This window comes from Trachurus trachurus (assembly GCF_905171665.1).
Source record: "Trachurus trachurus genome assembly, chromosome: 3".
Lineage (NCBI taxonomy): Eukaryota > Metazoa > Chordata > Actinopteri > Carangiformes > Carangidae > Trachurus > Trachurus trachurus.
This window is the reverse complement of record NC_139893.1, coordinates 934,925-954,806: the sequence shown is the minus strand read 5'-3', so window position 1 is coordinate 954,806 and position 19,882 is coordinate 934,925. Positions and strand designations below refer to the sequence as shown.

At 40.6% G+C, this 19,882-nt stretch overlaps 1 protein-coding gene across 1 annotated transcript in view; it reads right to left on the bottom strand.

Moving 5' to 3' along the window:
* slc12a1 (solute carrier family 12 member 1) overlaps window positions 1-19,375 on the bottom strand; it is a gene marked incomplete at its 5' end in the record, with an annotated part of 33,422 nt that extends 14,047 nt beyond the window's left edge. Inside the window, 17 exons of the mRNA XM_083996777.1 lie at window positions 5,587-5,727; window positions 6,749-6,860; window positions 7,770-7,869; window positions 8,461-8,616; window positions 9,937-10,038; window positions 10,531-10,654; window positions 11,732-11,839; window positions 11,954-12,114; window positions 12,791-12,875; window positions 12,978-13,105; window positions 13,535-13,646; window positions 14,306-14,416; window positions 15,106-15,245; window positions 15,335-15,430; window positions 16,092-16,167; window positions 17,535-17,675; window positions 19,118-19,375. Coding sequence (XP_083852903.1) covers window positions 5,587-5,727; window positions 6,749-6,860; window positions 7,770-7,869; window positions 8,461-8,616; window positions 9,937-10,038; window positions 10,531-10,654; window positions 11,732-11,839; window positions 11,954-12,114; window positions 12,791-12,875; window positions 12,978-13,105; window positions 13,535-13,646; window positions 14,306-14,416; window positions 15,106-15,245; window positions 15,335-15,430; window positions 16,092-16,167; window positions 17,535-17,675; window positions 19,118-19,375 — 2,151 coding nt within the window. The remainder of the gene's footprint in view (window positions 1-5,586; window positions 5,728-6,748; window positions 6,861-7,769; window positions 7,870-8,460; window positions 8,617-9,936; window positions 10,039-10,530; window positions 10,655-11,731; window positions 11,840-11,953; window positions 12,115-12,790; window positions 12,876-12,977; window positions 13,106-13,534; window positions 13,647-14,305; window positions 14,417-15,105; window positions 15,246-15,334; window positions 15,431-16,091; window positions 16,168-17,534; window positions 17,676-19,117) is intronic.
* Between the last annotated feature and the right edge of the window lie 507 nt (window positions 19,376-19,882).

The window sequence follows — 19,882 nt, the reverse complement described above, 5'->3', positions numbered from 1 at the left end:
TCTGATAGATGAGTTATTACACTAATGTTAAGACCCACAGTGGGCTCAAATTAATTTTTCTTTTCTGTACAGCTTTAAGGGCTATTTTGTGACTTAGAAATGGGACACCCCTTAAATGCCGATACCCCTAAAATAAGAAAATAAATGTTATGTAACAATGAGGTAAATATTCCATAAAATGGCCCTAGACTTAGATAATACAATGGTTTTCGTAAAATTCATATCTCTATTAACAAAGAAAATACTGCATTCTGGGTAGCCCTTGCTCCCAAGAGTGGCGTCGGAAAATCTCAATATTGAGGGCTATACAGCCCTTAAACTTGCACTTAATTTTTCTGAGAATCAGGACAGCACTAGCACTAGCAGGAGCGCACATTTTTGAGATTGAGGGTTAAGATTGAGGGTTAAAAAAGAGAGGAATTGGAATTCACCCAAAATTTGTCCCGTCCCATTGGTGTGAGTAAGGGAGGATCAGAAAGTGGAATAGATTTAGTGATGAGGAAAGTCACTGTCAGCTACACATCTGTCAGCAGGTCAGCTCCATGCAGGCACTACACAAACTTTATTTTGTAATGTAAACAGTGACATGCCAGGTAGAACAACTGTAAAACACCTGGGGCTGGCAATCCAGTAAAGAGCAACATTGACTCCTGACATATGAGCAGCACGCATGTCCAGAACAGGAATATGATTTTGAACAGCTAGCATACAATCTTCTCAATAAAAATAAAATATGAATATAATGAATGAAAATAATATTAACTACGTTCTTTCATTAATGATGCCTTCAAGCAAAATGAGAATATCAGATATGATAAAGCTGGTGAAACCTTATTGTGATTCCAGAAAAAGATATTATTATTAAAATAAGGTGATGTTACAATGGTGTTAAAAATAAACAACAATAACACAGATGCACCGTGCCGTGTCACAGCCTCTCGCCGCAGAATGTGATGGTCTCTCGGCCAAAGCAGGTCAGGAACACCGGCCCCACCGGTGGTCGCGGTCCTTCTGTGGTACGGGTCGGTGGTGCCGGCCTGCTTTGGCCCAGAGACCATCACATTTTACCGCGGGAGGACACGGTGTTGCTCGAGATGAAGACTGGGCAGGACAGTCGGCTGAGAGCTTCCTGTTTCGGCTCCGAGCTGCTGGAGCAGTGGCGTGCACAGACTTTTTGAAGGGCAGGGGCGAAAAGGAAAAAAAAGGGCACATAATAGCGCATCCTCACCACTGAAGAAGGCACTTTAGCACACGTTTTGGCTGCCATGAGGGCACTTTAGCACACGTTTTGGCTCCTAGAGGGCACTTTAGCACACGTTTTGGCTCCTAGAGGGCACTTTAGCACACGTTTTGCCCCCCATGAGGGCACTTTAGCACACATTTTGGCTCCTAGAGGGCACTTTAGCACACGTTTTGGCTCCTAGAGGGCATTTTAGCACACGTTTTGCCCCCCATGAGGGCACTTTAGCACACATTTTGGCCCCCATGAGGGCACTTTAGCACACGTTTTGGCCCCAATGAGGGCACTTTAGCACACGTTTTGGCTCCCAAGAGGACACTTCAGCACACGTTTTGGCTCCTAGAGGGCACTTTAGCACACGTTTTGGCTCCTAGTGGGCACTTTAGCACATGTTTTGGCTCCTAGAGGGCACTTAAGCACATGTTTTGGCTGCCATGAGGGCACTTTAGCACACGTTTTGGCCCCCATGAGGGCACTTTAGCCCACGTTTTGGCTCCCAAGAGGACACTTCAGCACACGTTTTGGCTTCTAGAGGGCACTTTAGCACACGTTTTGGCTCCTAGTGGGCACTTTAGCACATGTTTTGGCTGCCATAAGGGCACTTTAGCACGCGTTTTGGCTGCCATGAGGGCACTTAAGCACGCATTTTGGCTCCTAGAGGGCACTTAAGCATGTGTTTTTGGCTCCCATGAGGGCACTTAAGCACACGTTTTGGCTCCTAGAGAGCACTTTAGCACACGTTTTGGCTCCTAGAGGGCACTTAAGTGTGCGTTTTTGGCTCCCAAGAGGGCACTTTAGCACACGTTTTGGCTCCTAGTGGGCACTTTAGCACATGTTTTGGCTCCTAGAGGGCACTTAAGCACATGTTTTGGCTGCCATGAGGGCACTTAAGCACGAGTTTTGGCTCCTAGAGGGTACTTGAGCACACGTTTTGGCTCCTAGTGGGTACTTTAGCACATGTTTTGGCTCCTAGTGGGCACTTAAGTGTGCGTTTTTGGCTCCCAAGAGGGCACTTTAGCACACGTTTTGGCTCCTAGTGAGCACTTTAGCACATGTTTTGGCTGCCATGAGGTCACTTAAGCACAAGTTTTGGCTCCTAGAGGGTACTTGAGCACATGTTTTGGCTCCTAGAGGGCACTTAAGTGTGCGTTTTTGGCTCCCAAGAGGGCACTTAAGCACACGTTTTGCACACATCCTCTCTAAGACCATGCATAGGCCTTAGCCATAGCTAGATATTTATTGGGCAGTCAGCGAGCATTTAAGAAAATGAAATGATCATCAGATGCAGTTTGAGGGGTGTACCACATACATAGAGTTGGCTAATGAGCCATGATATTTACTGTTAGCCAACTAACAATTAAGCTAAGTTGACAATAGGTTTCTTATGCATGTTATCAATGTAGTGGCATGAAAAACGTCAAGTTCTTCAAAAAAGATGTAGATAATATTAATGTATCAGATGTAAAAAGTTGTATATTGTCAACCAACTAACTACCACTAAGCAACATTTAGGCCTATTTACCATGGCAAATAATAAAAAAAAGAAACCATTAAAGCAACTTTTTAATTTACATGTACAGTATACCCAGCAGTGAGAAGGGTATGTGTGTGTGTGTGCATTTCAGCTTTTACTGGTATGTGAAATCTGGTGTGCACCCAGTGTTTTTTTTCTCTCACACTCCCAATCCGCATAATAGCTTAATATATGAAAACAATAATTAAAAATTATTATTAATTTAAAAAAAAAACTATGTCTAGCAAATTTGCAGAGAGGTTGTGGTGATAAATTGCGTGGGGGATGAGAATACATGAGGACTGGTTGAATTTGCATTAATAGTTGCAATTAAAACATTGTAAAATCCTGGGGGGTCCTACCAAGAAAAAGGGGTAGAATGTAAGTTATATTATATTGAGTATTTAGTAGTGATATGTGACATTAAAGACAACCTGTGCCATGCTAAGGAATAACTTCTAATACATTCTATTGGTGGGGGGAGGGGGTTGTTCCTTTCCGATGAACAGGAAAGTGGGTGTGGCTGTTTTTTTTTTTACACCAAGGAGTGTTTTTGATGAAAAGCTAATGCTTGCAATCAACTCAGAATCGTGAAAAACCCCTAGTTTGACCCCTCACAAGTTACTTAAGGCCCAATTAAAAATTTTGAAATTTTTGAAAGTCTGGTTACAGGTACCCCAACTACTTTTTTTAGGGGGTTTCCCACGGGAGTTGAATTTCAACTAACAGCTAAACTAGAAACACTGGTAACTGTTGGTTGTTTCAAACTCATTCAAATACTAAGCTGGTGTTTGTGAGTGTACCATGATGCTAAACATCCAGTTTGTCTTTTGGAATTTCGAGAGTAGGCCTAGCCTAAAATTCCATTGAGGCTCTGAGCCTGTTGATCGCCAGCTAGTAGTGAAATTATCATAGAACCAATGATTTTGGTTGGATTTTTATAATTTTTTCACTGGAATGAGTATACTGTTTGCTGAAAATGATGACACATTGACTGATGTCATAACCTGGACCCATAGTTGATTGCCAATGAAGTAAAGATGAAAATATTGGGAAAAAGTGAGAAAACGCCTAATTTTTTTCCATAAAATTGATACAAAATCATGTAGAAATGTGTTTTAAGAGTTATTTTTTCAGTGGATGTTGTCACCACATGTGTTCTGTGTATCTGAAATGCATTTATTGACAGCCTACCCAGGCTACTGAGGATTTGAAGAAAAAAATATTTTTTTACAATTTCCTGTCGAAAAATAAAGGGTGCATACAGTGAAATGGCCACAATTTTTTTTCGCGATATTTCCGGCAGAGCAGACCCCTCAATTATTGTTCCTTAGTGTCAAAGTTACCAGAAAAAACACAAATAAAAAGTATAACGGACGATGTCAGGTTCAACCCATTTCCTTGAGCTTTTGAGCCTGTGGCTCCCCGACTATTTAGTATTAAATTCAGAGGTCCTTTAATCTGTATAGGCCCTTTGGGTCTCTTGTCTCGGCTTGCACCTATTATTTTTTTTGTCAATGTATTTTAATGTGTCCTATTCTTGTTATTCTGTATTGGTGCGAATAAATAAACTAAACTAAACTAAGTAGCCATAAGACATAGGTTCTGCACGGTTTGGGGCAGATGTTTGGAGTCCCAGTGGTTATATGTGTTACTATTATGTCTGGGAATAAATAAAGATATTGTTGGGGGGAAAAAAGAAGATAAAAACCCAGAATGAGAATCAGAGTTCTAAAAGCTGCTCTCTTCATTAACTAAAGGAAGAAAAGAACAGAAACTCAATCTCGTCGTCCAACGCAGCGTTAATCAGTTATAGCTTTTAATCTGCGGCGGTTTGAAGAGAGTCCAGCTCTTATCTGCAGCAGAGAAACGCAGAGAAACCCGGCGCCATGAGACTGTTCCCTCATTAACCGCATCCTTATAGCAGCTCCCAGGTCAGTGTCATAACACAGCAATAGATACTCTGTGTGTGTGTGTGTGTGTGTGTGTGTGTGTGTGTGTGTGTGTGTGTGTGTGTGTGTGTGTGTGTGTGTGTGTGTGTGTGTGGGGGGGGGGGGGCAATAAAAGCTGCTTCTGATCAGAACTCCCCGGTTACACATTAATCTCAGTGTTAATGTGGGTCAGTCTCATCTTTTTACCGTCTTTGGTCAGTTAACTGGTGGTTTATGTATGTCGACGTACTTCATATATGTTTTGTGTAAGATGTCAAGGTGTTTTATTGTCCTAGTCCTGCCTCTTGGACTTTTTATCGTCATTGTTTTTTATGTCTAACATCAACCTGCCAATGCACTGCAAAAACTCAGCATCTTTCCAAGAATATTTGTCTTAGCCTATTTCTTGTCAAAATGTCTCATTTCTAGTCAAAACTAATCTCTTTCAACTTAAAATAAGACTCATCACCTAAAAATTAACTTGTTTTTAGATAATTTTCACTTGTTTCAAACTAATTTTCACAGAAAAATCTGCCAGTGAAAGCAAGTTTTTTGTGTTTGTAATAAGGAAGAAAAACTTGCTCCACTATCAGATTTTTCTACTTATTTAAAGTGGAAAATTTGCTTGAAAAAAGTAAAAAGTGTCTAAAAACAAGCTGCTTTTTAATGTGATGAGTCTTATTTTAAGTATAATTAGATTTATTTTGACTAGAAATGACATTTTGACCAGAAATAAGACAAATATTTTGAATTTTTGCAGTGTGGGACTGGGGATGGAAATTAGCCACATGTCTACAATCCCACATATTTACATGTCAATGTCCATCAATATGTAGCCTACTGTTCCCATTTTAAAAAAAAAAAGAAAAGAAAAGAATGTGAGAGATGTCGTTGCCACCGACCTGCAGCAGCGTCTCGGCTCCTTCCCTGAACTCGTCACACGCCACCGCGGCATAGAACGCCTTGCGCTTGTTCTTCCTGAGCCACAGCTGGTTCTTCTCCATCCCAGCGTTCATCTGCTCCAGAGCCTCCGACCGCGGGCCCTACACACACACACACACACACACACACACACACACACACACACACACACACGCACACACAGTGATGACAAGTTTACACATTGTTTAGAAAAAAGTGGTAACATTTTCCCTTTTTTTGGGGGGGGGGAAAAATCTGGTAAAATTTATCAGAAAAAGTGGTAAAATTCCTAAAAAGAAAAAAAAAAGTTTTAGAAGAAACTTAGAAATTCTAGGAAAAGTGGTTACATTTAAAAAAAAAAGTTTTTCTTGAAAAATCTGGTTAAATTTCACAGAAAAAGTGGTAAAATTTCTAAAAAAATAAATAAAAAAAAGTTTAGAAGAAACTGGTAATATTGCTCAAAGAAATTCTAGGAAAAGTGGTAAAACATTTCAAAAGAAAAAAGACAAACAATAATAACAAAAAAAAGTGGTAAAAGTAATAGTAATAGTATATAGTAAACAGTAGCCTACAAAGTTTTTTTTTTTTTTTTTAAATGAGAAGAAACTGGTAAAATCACTCAAGAATTCTAGAAAAATTGGCAACATTTTTCAAAAAATTTGGTAAAATTGTGTAAAATTTCTCAAAAAGGGGGGGGGGGGGGCAAATAATAATACAAAAAGGGGTAAAAAAAAAAAATCTTTAAAAAATAGTAAAAAGTAGAACAGAAAATTTGAGAAGAAACTGGTAAAAAATTCTCAAAACAATTCTAGAAAAATTGGTAAAATGTGAATAAAAAGTAGTGGACCCTTGAACCCTGTCAACCCTCCCACTTTGAGAACCATTGACATTTACTTTAGTTAGATAGTTTTGTTGTACTGGGTATACTGAAGTATTTATGTATTTTCAGTGGTATACTGAGTATACCTGAGTACCACATAGACTACACCACTGGTCTGTCTGATACTTCACAATTAACTTCTAGTCTCAGGTGTCAGGCGTCGACATTTCCCTCGTTTCTGTTATTTCCAGGTGACGAGCGGATGGTTGATATTTAATAAATAAAGATTTAAGGACGATGAGTTGAGAGGATAATGATCTCACCACGAACACTTCTGCGGTGAGACAGAGGCCGTAGGTCTTGGAGAAGGAGTGGGCCAAGTCCAGCAGCGCCGGGCGGCTGCGAGCCGAACCGGTTAGAGCCAGAATCTGAGGCCTGAGGCACAGACAGCAACAAGGTTTAGGTTAGAGCTGCAACAATTCATCAATTCATCCAACAATAATCCATTTTAAAATGAATCGTCAACTATTCTGATAATCTAATAATCAGTTTGAGTCGTTTTATAAAGAAAAAAAGTCCAGATTCTCTGATTGCAGCTTCTTCAATGTGAATATTTCTGGTTTCTTTGTTCCTTTATGACAATAAACTGAGTCTCTCTTTGGTTTGTGGACAAAACAAGACATTTGAGGACGATGTCGTCTGCTGGTTTGGGAAACACTGATTGATGTTTTCAACATTTTTTAACATTTTATTAACCAAACCATGTAGCAACCAAAAACGTAATAACGGCCAATAACGTAATAACTGCAAATAACGTAATCATTTTGGCCATTTTAAATGTTATAAAGCCAATAACGTAATAACTTTTTGCGGATAATGTAATACTGTAAGTTATTACATTATTGGCTCGTTATTACGTTATTGGCCTGTATTAAAACCCTTTGAAAATGTAATAACTGGTGCCAATAATGTTATAATACATAAATATGACTGCAGTTCTTGGAAATAAAATACTTTTTTGCAGTTTTTGTGCAGTTTGCTAATCAATAGTGGATGACATAGTTGTCATATTTATTCATCCAAGATACGTACTATCTTGTGGTCTTTCTCCTCTTTAGCCAAATAGATATGACATTATCGGCTCAAAAGTTTTATTACATTATTGGCACGTTATTACATTATTGGCTGTTATTACATTTAAAATGGCCAAAATTATTACGTTATTGGCTGCTACAAATGTTGCTACAAACCAACTATTAGATTAATGGTTTGATTAATAGACAGATAAATCGATAATGAAAGTAACCGTTAGTTGCAGCTCTAGTTCAGGTTTTAGGACTTTACCTGAAGTTCTTGACGTGGTCCTCGACCCCGGACAGAGACAGAGCGTTGCTGACGGCGCTCACGAAGGTCACGGCCTGAGTGGACGAACCCCAGTTCACGTCTGAGGGAGGAGCAGGGAGGAGGGAGGACAGGTGAACGGGTGAACGGGTGAACAGGTGAACGGGTGAACAAAAACGTTTAAATATTTCTAGAAAAAAGTGGTAAAAATTCTCAAAAAAAAAATTTGAAAAAGAAAAATCGAAAAAGTGGTAAGATTTCTAAAAGAAAAAAAAAGAAATTCTAAAATTTCTAAAAAAAGAAAAAGAAAAAAGAAAATAATAATAATAAAATAATAGAGAATAACTTTGGAACTGCTTCTGGTGTGCGGACCTCATGTTTGCCATTTTACAGGTGAACTGGTGAACAAAAACATTTCTAGAAAAAAGTGGTAAAAATATTCTCAAAAAAAAAAAATTGGAAAATTTTCCTAAAAAAAAGAAAAAGAAATCTAGAAAAAGTGGTAAAATTTCTAATAATAAAAAAAAATCTATCTATCTATCTATCTATCTATCTATCTATCTATCTATCTATCTATCTATCTATCTATCTATCTATCTATCTATCTATCTATCCATCCATCCATCCATCCATCCATCCATCCATCCATCCATCCATCCATCCATCCATCCATCCATCCATCCATCTATCTCACCTGGCTTCTTGACGGTGACGTAGATGTAGAGGAGGATCTCGATGCCGTAGGTGAGCAGCGCCGCCCACCAGTTGATGACGAACATGACGGCGCAGCAGATGATCGCTCCGAACAGCGACAGCCACATGTTGTAGAATTTATACGCCGGTCTCCAACCTGGGAGAAGAGAAGAAGGAGGGATTAAAGGGGACGAAGGGACGACGGGAAACACAAGAAAGTCTAAATCTTTCATCAGACAAACTACAGTAAAAGAGCAGTGATGTCCATGTTTGCTGGAAGCTACTCGCCAAACGCTTTGAACAAACTATTAGCATCAGAAAATTCAAATTGTTAGTGAAAAAACATCTCTTAAATGAATACATATACACTTTAGAATAAGTACACACTATTACACTGCAAAAACTCAAAATCTTTCCAAGAATATTTGTCTCATTTCTAGTCTAAACTAAACTCTTTCCACTTAAAATAAGACTCATCACCTAAAAATGAACTTGTTTTTAGATCATTTTCACTTGTTTCAAACAAACTTTCACTTGAAATAAGTAGAAAAATCTGCCAGTGAAAGTAAGTTTTTTGTGCTTGTAATAAGAAAGAAAAACTTGCTCCACTATCAGATTTTTCTACTTATTTCAAGTGAAAATCTGCTTGAAAGAAGTAAAAAGTGTCTAAAAACAAGCTGCTTTTTAATGTGATGAGTCTTATTTTAAGTAGAATGAGATTTGTTCTGACTAGAAATGAGACAAATATTCTTGGAAAGATTTTGAGTTTTTGCAGTGTGAGCATTAGTTAGGCATTAAATACTGAGTTCATTATTTATAACACACGAATACTCATTAGTTTGTAGTTTATAAACACAGTTAAAAATGTTTTACTCATCATTGATCAGCACTAACTGTGTTTATAAACTACAAACTAATGAGTATTATGCATTATAAATGAAGAATTCAGTATTTGCTTAACCAATGCTTAGTAATATAGTGTAATATAGTAATAGTGTGTACTTATTAGTGTTACCGAAGTTATGGAATTATTATTAATAAATGAATTACATTAAAGAATAATATTATTCAGTGAGGAATACTCGTCTAGCTAGTGCGGACTAGTGAGACTTTCCAGTTCCAGTTGCCTACAACTCAATTTGCCCAGAAAAGTAAGGAATAATATCTATAAATATAGATATAGATTATTAGAATATATAGAATATCCATCTTAAAATAATGGATATTAAATATAAAGATATAGAATGAAATTATAAAATATAATAATGTAGAATGTGTGATTTGGTGAGATTTTGAAGCATTGTTGTATCTCATTTTCATCTTTTTTTTTGTTTTTTGCTTCTCTATTCTCAACGCTAACTCTTTAAGTTTGCTTTTAATTTTCCGCTGTGATGTACTGGACCTCAGGAAGAAGCTGCAGCTGATGGAGATCCAAATAAAACAATGAAACAATAAAACAGTGAAAGCTGAAACTCACCTGGAGACTTGGCCCAGGAGGCGTGGAAGCAGGAGAAGTTGATGAGAGCGTAAGACGCCAAGAAGAAGTTGGAGATGATGGGAGCGATGATGTTGAGGTCTCCTACAAAACAACACAACAACCACAAGACGCGTTCATTTAACACCTGAGAAGAACTGAAGCAGCTGCACTGTAAAAACTCTACATCTTACCAAGAATATTTGTCTTATTTCTAATCAAAACAAATCTCATTCTACTTAAAATAAGACTCATCACATAAAAAGCAGCTTGTTTTTAGACACTTTTTACTTCTTTCAAGCAGATTTTCACTTGAAATAAGTAGAAAAATCTGATAGTGGAGCAAGTTTTTCTTTTTTATTACAAACACACAAAAAACTTGCTTTCACTGGCAGATTTTTCTACTTATTTCAAGTGAAAATCATTTTTAGGTGATGAGTCTTATTTTATGTGGAAAGAGATTAGTTTTGACTAGAAATTAGACATTTTGACAAGAAATAAGACAAATATTCTTGGTAAGATTTTGAGTTTTTTGCAGTGCAGAAGCGGATGATGATGAAGATGAAGAGGATGATGATGATGGAGCGTTGAACCGACCGATGAGGATGAAGCCCACAGAGATGATGAAGGTGAGGACGTAGCCGCGGAGGGGCTCGTCGTTCTTGCCGTGTCCTTTGGCGAAGAAGTGCAGAGCTTTGTAGATGTTGTCTTTACACAGAGCCTGAGGAGATGTAATGATGATGTAATGTCACGTTGTTGCTGCCATGGGCAACCTTCATTATGACACAATTATTACTTTAGAATAGAATATCTCAGTCAAAGTCCACGTCACGTGTGAACATTCAATTGTTGCTGTGCAAATTTACACTTTGGGAATTACTTTGTTTCAGCGTTAATCTCCTAATAGATAGATAGATAGATAGATAGATAGATAGATAGATAGATAGATAGATAGATAGATAGATAGATAGATAGATAGATAGATAGATAGATAGATAGATAGACAGACATAACCTTATTCATCTCGAAGGAAATTATTCGGCCATGAATAAAGTTATATCTATCTATCTATTAGGAGATTAACGCTGAAACAAAGTAATTCCCAAAGTGTAAATGAGATGGTTTAATTTTAGAGATCATCTTCCATGTTCAACAGTTTGAAGACTGAATAATGTTACTTTTTTAGTCAATGTACAGTACATTCAAATTAGGGCCAATGGCGTGCATTTTTGGAAATATTGTAGAGAAATTTCTAGAAAAAAACTGGTACAATTTCACCAAAAACGTTTAAACATTTCTAGAAAAACGTGGTAAAAATTCTCAAAGAGAATTTTTTTTTTTTTTTTTTTTTTTTAAAGTGGTAAGATTTAAAAAAAAATAATAATAAAAATTTCTCGCAAAAGTGCGTAAAATTTTCTCAAAAAAATGTTTCTAGAAAAAGTGGTAAAATTTCAAAAAATTAAAAATAAATAAAAAATTGGGGGGAAAAAAAGTGGTATGATTAAAAAAAAAAAAGTAGAAAATCTTCTAGAAAAAGCCAAAAAAGAATTCTAGAAAAAGTGGTAAAATTTCTGAAAAAAGAATGAAAAAAAGCAAAGATATAATATATGTATATAATATTATAAGATAGAAATCTATCTGATAATAAAGAATAACTTTGGAGCTGCTTCTGGTGTGCGGACTTTGTGTTTTGCCATTTCATGTATTTTGATACTTTGTGGAAGTTTGGCTGCTTTTCTATGAATGAATGAATGAATGAATGAATGAATAGGTGGCGTCTCGGAGGAGAAGAACCGACCTGGAAGACTTTGGGAGCGCTGACGAGTGAAGCCAGAGCCGAGGACAGCGTGGCGGAGAAGGTCCCGGCGATGATGAGCGGCCCCCAGCCGGACACCATGGTCATCAGCTGCAGCCAATCAGAGGACAGCGTCAGAGAACAGAGCTCACACACACCTGTGTATGTATATATATATATATAGATATATATATACGTGTGTGTATGTACTGTAGGTGGTTTTACCTGGAAGCTGTTCATGGAGCCAAACTTGCATGTTGTCGACTCGTAACAGGAAGTGAAGTTCCATCCCAGCTCACAGGCCAGAGCGGCCGGGCCCTCACACTCCGTCCCTATGGGAACCGTGTCGTTGGTGTTTCCTGTGGCGTCGTGGACCACGGTGCCAGCTGACCAATCACAGAGAAGAACAGTACTTCTAACTCCTCTGTGTTTTAATTTTTGGGTGTGTGTGTGTATGCAAATATGTGTTGTTATTATTATTAGCCAAGAAAAAGCCGGTGCATATTCTCATTTGTCCAGGTCATAGTATCTCAAAGGAAATTTTAAATCGAAAGCAACTGGACTTTGTTATTTGTCTCGGAAATAAATAACAAAGTCCAGTTGCTTTCGATTTAAAATTCCCTTTGAGAGCCAAGAAAAAAGGAATTAATTACTTGATAATGTCAAGAAATAGCCAAGAAAAAACTATTAATTACTTGATAATGTCAAGAAATAGCCAAGAAAAAACTATTAATTACTTGATAATGTCAAGAAATAGCCAAGAAAAAAAATTCAATTACATAATAATGTCAAGAAATAGCCAAGAAAAACAGTCAATTTCATAGTTGTTGAGAAATATCGCCAAGAAATAATGATTGATTGCGAAGAAACAACCCAGAAATAACAGTCAATTTCAAAGACTTGGTGGAGAAAAATTCAGTTTTTTCCAAAAAAAAATTCAAAGCATGAAAAGCATGTGCAATCTTGACATAACTACGTAATTAATTGTTATTTCTTGGCTACTTCTTGACATGATCAGTTGATATATGAACAACAGACACGGTGGTATAGTTGGCTACTTACAGACACACAGCGCCACGGCCAGGTAGGTGACCCCGGTGATGAGGATGGCCAGTAACGTTCCTTTGGGAATGGCTTTCGAAGGATCCTGTAACACAACACAACAAGCAGCAGCTCTGTTAGAGGGAACGGTGACATCCCAGCGGAGGAAACCTCGTTACCATGGCGACAGCTTCTCTTCTCTTCCTACCTTCAGGTCTCCAGAGATGTTGGCTCCAGCCAGGATCCCCGTCGCCGCCGGGAAGAAGATGGAAAACACCGAGAAGAAGTTTTCAGTCCCTCGGAAGTTCGGAGCAAAGTTATTCATGAAGATCTTGGCTGTGAAGAGAAAAAAAAGAGAGAGAGAGATGAGTTGAGGAGCTTAACGAGTAGAAAGATGGATGGATGGATGGATGGATGGATGGATGGATGGATGGATGGATGGATGGATGGATGGATGGATGGATGGATGGATGGATGGATGGATGGATGGATGGATGGATGGATGGATAGATAGATAGATAGATAGATAGATAGATAGATAGATAGATAGATAGATAGATAGATAGATAGATAGATAGATAGATAGATAGATAGATAGATACACAAAAAACACACACAAAGAAACAAACAATTCTAACAAAAAACAAAAGTCAAATCTAATAGAATCATTATTGCATAGAAAACTACAGCGTGTGGTGTTGGTGCAGTTTCTTTCCACCAGTTCCTAAGCAGCAGCTCACAGCAGGAGACATGAGGACGTCTTACTGTTGAAGTTGTAGAAGCCTTTAGATTTCTTGTCCTCTGTGGCGGGGATGAAGAGTCCCACGAACACGTTGACGATGGCGACCAGCAGGATGACCAGCAGGACCAGCTGGGCCTACGGAGACACCAGAGGGTCAGGACCATCAAGTCACCAGAGGGTCAACACCGTCAAGTCACCAGAGGGTCAACACCGTCAAGTCTCCAGAGGGTCAACACCGTCAAGTCTCCAGAGGGTTAAGACCGTCAAGTCACCAGAGGGTTAAGACCGTCAAGTCACCAGAGGGTCAAGACCATCAAGTCTCCAGAGGGTTAAGACCGTCAAGTCACCAGAGGGTCAAGACCATCAAGTCTCCAGAGGGTCAAGACCGTCAAGTCTCCAGAGGGTCAAGACCGTCAAGTCTCCAGAGGGTCAAGACCGTCAAGTCTCCAGAGGGTCAAGACCGTCAAGTCACCAGAGGGTCAACACCGTCAAGACACCAGAGGGTCAACACCGTCAAGACACCAGAGGGTCAACACCGTCAAGTCTCAGTCTCCGTCTTCAGAGGCATGAGAAGCATGTGTAATCTGGACATAACTGTGGAATTAATTGTTATTTCTTGCCTATTTCTTGACATTATTACGTAATTAATTGTTATTTCTTGGCTATTTCTTGACATTATTACGTTATTATTACAGCAGCGCCTGCGGAGACACCAGAAGACGTTCAAGTCTCAGTCTCGGACGGTCTTCAGAACTGGACCGAGGAGCGGTTCTGACCGGTTCGTTGGGTCTCACCTTGGCCTCCCACTCCATCCCGGCCACCGAGATTCCCAGCAGCAGCACCACCGTGATGCAGCCCACGATCCGGATGTCGTTCATCGGGTCCGTCATGAGGACATCGTAATCCTGAAGGTAAACAGAGCCGGGTCAGAACCTCAGAACCAGAACCTCTCTACACCTCACACTGCAAAAACTCTAAACCTTCCCAAGAGTATCTGTCTTATTTCTTGTCAAAATGTCTCATTTCTAGTCAAAACTAATTAAGTATCTAATTATACTTAAAATAAGACTCTTTCCACTTAAAATAAGACTCATCACCTAAAAATTAACCTGTTTTTAGATCATTTTCACTTGTTTCAAACAAATTTTCACTTGAAATAAGTAGAAAAATCTGCCAGTGAAAGCAAGTTTTTTGTGCTTGTAATAAGGAAGAAAAACTTGCTTCACTATCAGCTTACTTATAAAATGTAAATTCTAGTCAAAACAAATCTAATTCTACTTAAAATAAGACTCATCACATAGACACTTTTTACTTCTTTCAAGCAGATTTTCACTTGAAATAAGTAGAAAAATCTGATAGGGGAGCAAGTTTTTCTTTCTTATTACAAGCACAAAAAACTTGCTTTCACTGGCAGATTTTTATTTCAATTGAAAATGAGTTTGAAACAAGTGAAAACTGTCTAAAAATACTCCTTTTAAGTGTAATGAGATTTGTTTTGACTAGAAATGACATTTTGACTAGAAATAAGACAAATATTCTTGGTAAGATTTGGAGTTTTTGCAGTGCATCATCAGAGCGTTAGGACGTTACGCACCACGAGCAGCTCCACCACCGTCTCGGCGAAGCCCACCACGTACATGGCCACGGCCACGGCGTTGGCGAAGGCGAAGATGAGGCCGATGGATCCACCGAACTCTGGACCCAGACTACGAGATATGAGGTAGTAGGCTCCTCCTGAGGAGACGCAGCAGGAGAACCGGGTCAGACCGGGTCAGATCGGGGTTTCACACGATGATGTAATGATGATGTAATGGTAAACTCACCTCCTCGGACCACGCCGTTGGTGCAGATGGCCGACATGGACAGACCCGTGATGGTGGTGACCACGCAGCTCAGAGCGATGACCACGATGCCCAGACCTGAGGACGAAGACACGGAGACACGACAGACCATCAGGACTTTACACTCATGTCTTTTTTTTGTATTTTTGTTGGTAATAAGGAAAATGAGATGGTGTTAATGTGTCTGGCACCAAACATCATGACTGAGACACAGAGACAGTCCAGGTCCTGGTCCAGGTCCATAATGGTCTGTGGTTTTCTCACTGCAAAAACTCAAATAAATTTGTCTTATTTCTAGTCAAAACAATCTCATTATACATAAAATAAGACTCATCACATTAAAAAGCAGCTTTTAGACACTTTTTACTTCTTTCAAGCAAATGTTCACTTGAAATAAGTAGAAAAGTCTGATAGTGGACAAAAAACTTGCTTTCACTGGCAGATTTTTCTACTTATTTCACGTGAATATTTGTTTGAAACAAGTGAAAATGATCTAAAAACAAGTAAATTTTTAGGTGAAGCGTCTTATTTTAAGAGGAAAGAGATTCGTTTTGACTAGAAATTAGACATTTTGACAAGAAATGAGACAAATATTCTCTGAAAGGTTTTGAGTTTTTGCAGTGCTCTGCTTCTAAACCCGTTTAGTTAGGACCTCTGAACCAAGGCTCCAGCCCCTCCCTCCTCAGCTCTCAGGCCTTCGGTTTCATGCAGGTCCTGTAGGTCTGTGTGCTGCACTCACCCCAGCCCGCCTGACCGAACACCCAGGACAGACGGATGAACAGCATGACGCCCCAGATGTTCAGCATGCATCTCACCTGTGGAGCAGAAGAACCGTTAGAGTTCATCGTCGTGGTTTTCTACAGTCCACATCACAGATTCCTGCTGTTATTCCTCCTGAGACGCCGACTCATGAACCTGAATCACAAACCGGACAGACTCTGGAGGATCTGGGAACGGCTGCAGAAACTGTAACATCTGTCCCAGGAAGATGAAGGCCTGACTGTCCTTTGGTTCATTTCATTTGTGCTGCTACTCATTTACCTGTCTCCTCTCCTCTTTTTATCTATTCATTCATATTTATAAATATAGATATCATTTGTGCTCATGAAAAAAAAAAATCATCACCATATCATCAAACGCTGCAAACTGGAACGTTAAAGTACGAAACATTAATTATCATCAACGCAGCAGCATCAACAGCTTAGCCCCCATTGGCTCCCGTTGGCCCCCACTGGCTCCCGTTGGCCCCCATTGGCCCCTGTTGGCCACCATTGGCCCCAGTTGACCCCCATTGGCCCCCGTTGGTCTCCATTGGCGCCTGTTGGTCTCCATTGGCCCCCGTTGGTCTCCATTGGCCCCCATTGGCCCCAGTTGGCCCCCATTGGCCCCCATTGGCCTCCATTGGTGCCTGTTGGTCTCCATTGGCCCCCGTTGGTCTCCATTGGCCCCCATTGGCCTCCATTGGCCCCCATTGGTGCCTGTTGGTCTCCATTGGCCCCCGTTGGTCTCCATTGGCCCCCATTGGCCTCCATTGGCCTCCATTGGCGCCCATTGGACACATTGGCTCCCGTTGGCCCCCTTTGGCCCCCATTGGCCTCCATTGGTCCCCATTGGACCCCATTGGCGCCCGTTGGCCTCCATTGGCCCCCATTGGCCTCCATTGGCCCCCATTGGACCCCATTGGCTCCCGTTGGCCCCCTTTGGCCCCCATTGGCCTCCATTGGCCCCCATTGGACCCCATTGGTGCCCGTTGGCCTCCATTGGCCCCCATTGACTGATGTGACGGTCTGTGAAGGTCTGCACATGCACTTAACCAGTCCTATCCTTCTTGCACCTTGTAGTTTGCACTAACTACTTTAGTGTTGTGTGTTGTGTCTCCTGTATGTTCAGTTAGTCTGTAACTTTGTGTTTTGCTGCTGCTACTGACCCGGAACAGGTCTCTCTTGTAAAGGTTAATAAAATAAATAAAGAAAATTGGCCCCTTTGGCCTCCAATGAGCCCCGTTGGCCTCCATTGGCCCCCATTGGGCCCCATTGGCCTCCATTGGCCTCCATTGGCCCCCATTGGCCCCCGTTGGCCCCCGTTGGCCCTGTTGTCCTGGTGGGGCCTCTGTCTCTCCAGTGTGAGTTATGTGAGTGACCCTAGCTGCTCCTATAAAGCCGAGGGAGTCGTTATAACTCACCAGGACGCCTCTTATCCAGCCGAACTTTACGCCTCCTTGGTTCTTGACGGGGGCGGGGTTGGACTCCAGGTCGTCAGACGGCGTCCCGTCGCTGCCCTCGCCATCGTCCTCCACCGTGTCCAGGGACGAGATGGCTCCGTTCTGTTGGAGAAGGAACAGCAAACATGAAACATGCCGGTTTGTTTGTTAAGGATGATTGAGCTTAATGTGAGTCCCTGGGAATCAAACACACAGAAGAAGACACACTTTGTTTCCACTTCTGTGTGAAGACGAACAGAGAAATATTAAATAACCAAACGTCTGAGTCAGTGAGTTTCATTTCTACTGAGAGAAACAGCCGTTGTTATTGGGTCTTTCAGGCTTCATTCATAACAAATGACTGAATGTGTCTGTGTTAAATGCACCACCGTCATTTTCTGTTGATTAAATCAAGTCATGAAGTTCATTTTATTCTTTGAGTCGACTAAATTCACTTTTCTCTGATGAATCTGAGGGTTTTTATATAGGCACTGGTTCATGGTGAAACATTTATTCTTGACTGACACATCTTTCTGCTGCGGTCGACTGTTGAAAACAATCCCAACCTACTTCAGCCTATAAAACCCAGACGACCTCTGACCCCGACTCTTTTGCAACACAGGGCCGTGGGTATACGACCGTCCAATAAAAAGCACTAAAACTCCTAAGTGTGTCAAGTTTGTTGATCACAGTCGCTGTCACAAACCACTGAACTGCTGAACCATTAAAAAACACTAACCCTTTCATTTACACTTACGTGATAATGTCAAGAAATAACAAGTCATTTCATAATAATGTCATGTTTTTCATAAAGGCAAAAGATTACAAATGCTTTTGTTTTAACTTTTTTGGGGGAAAGGCCAGAATGTTTCTCCACCAAGTCCGTGAAATTGTCAATTACAATCAATTATTTCTAGACATTATGACACAACTATTTGTTATTTCTTGACATTATCACATATTACTTAACGTCCTGTAAATTAAAGGGTGACCTAAAAAACTGCAGAACATCTTATTTCTGAGAGCTGGACAGAAGCAGAACAAAGACTCAGGTGCAGAGTCAGTGAGCGACGTCCTGCACAAGAGTGCACTGCAAAAACTCAAACTCTTACCAAGAATATGTGTCTTATTTCTAGTCAAAAACAAATCTCATTATACTTAAAATAAGACATAAAAAGCAGCTTGTTTTTAGACCCTTTTTTTTGTCTTTCAAGCAGATTTTCACTTGAAATAATCTGAAAGTGGAGCAAGTTTTTCTTTCTTATTACAAGCACAAAAAAACTTGCTTTCACTGGCAGATTTTTCTACTTATTTCAAGTGAAAATTAGTTTGAAACAAGTGAAAATGATCTAAAAACAAGTTAATTTTTAGGTGATGAGTCTTATTTTTAAGTGGAAAGAGTTTAGTTTTGACTAGAAATGAGACATTTTGACAAGAAATAAGACAAATATTCCTGGAAAGATCTTGAGTTTTTGCCGTGTGAAGGACGAAGCTGCAGCAGAAACCACCACCACCACCACCAGGAGAAGAAGCGGATGATGATGAAGTCCTGAAGTCCTTCTCACCTTCTGGAAGACGTCGTGCAGCTCCTGCAGCGACGGCCGGACGGCTCGGTGGCCGCTCACGCTGCCGGCGTTGCGGTAGAAGTCGATGTTGGGAACTCGGTCCAAGGTGTCGTGGCCGAAGGCGCTGACCACCGAGGGCCGGACGGTGCGGCGCTCCCCGTTGTTGGGCTCCTGGTAGTGAGGAGGTTCATCCAGCGTGGGGTCGTAGGCGCTGTTGATGTGTTCTCCTCCTCCTCCATTAGACTTGAACCTCTCCATCCTCTCAGACAGAACAGTAGCTGTAGTTGTAGTGGTTGTGGTTGTTGTATTTGTGTTTGTTGTGTTTGTCTCTCTTATCCAGCTGTGGCTCAACACAGCAGCAGCTTCTCCTCAGACCCTCAGATCTCCTCTGAGCTTCTGGTAAGTAAACTCAGCTGGACTCAGAGGACCTACCTTTATACCCAGCAGGCCGAGCTGTCAGCGATTGGCTGCTTGTCTGGATCAACCCTCAGAGAGTCAGAGAGAGGAGGAGAGGTGGTGGACGAGGAGGCCGGGGTGTCAAGATATGTCCTTGCTCCATCCCCAAGAGGACACAAAGGCACTTGCTTAACGATTAACCAAGTCATAAACGCCAGAGGAGAGATAACGGCCGCTCGCTGCCGGAGTTCAGAGGAATTGATTACTAATATTATTGTGTGAAGTGCAGGGCCAGAGCACATGTTGTTCTGTGTGGTGAACTTTATGGGCCCCTGCTGGTATTTCCTCAGACCTGACGATGCAACGGGC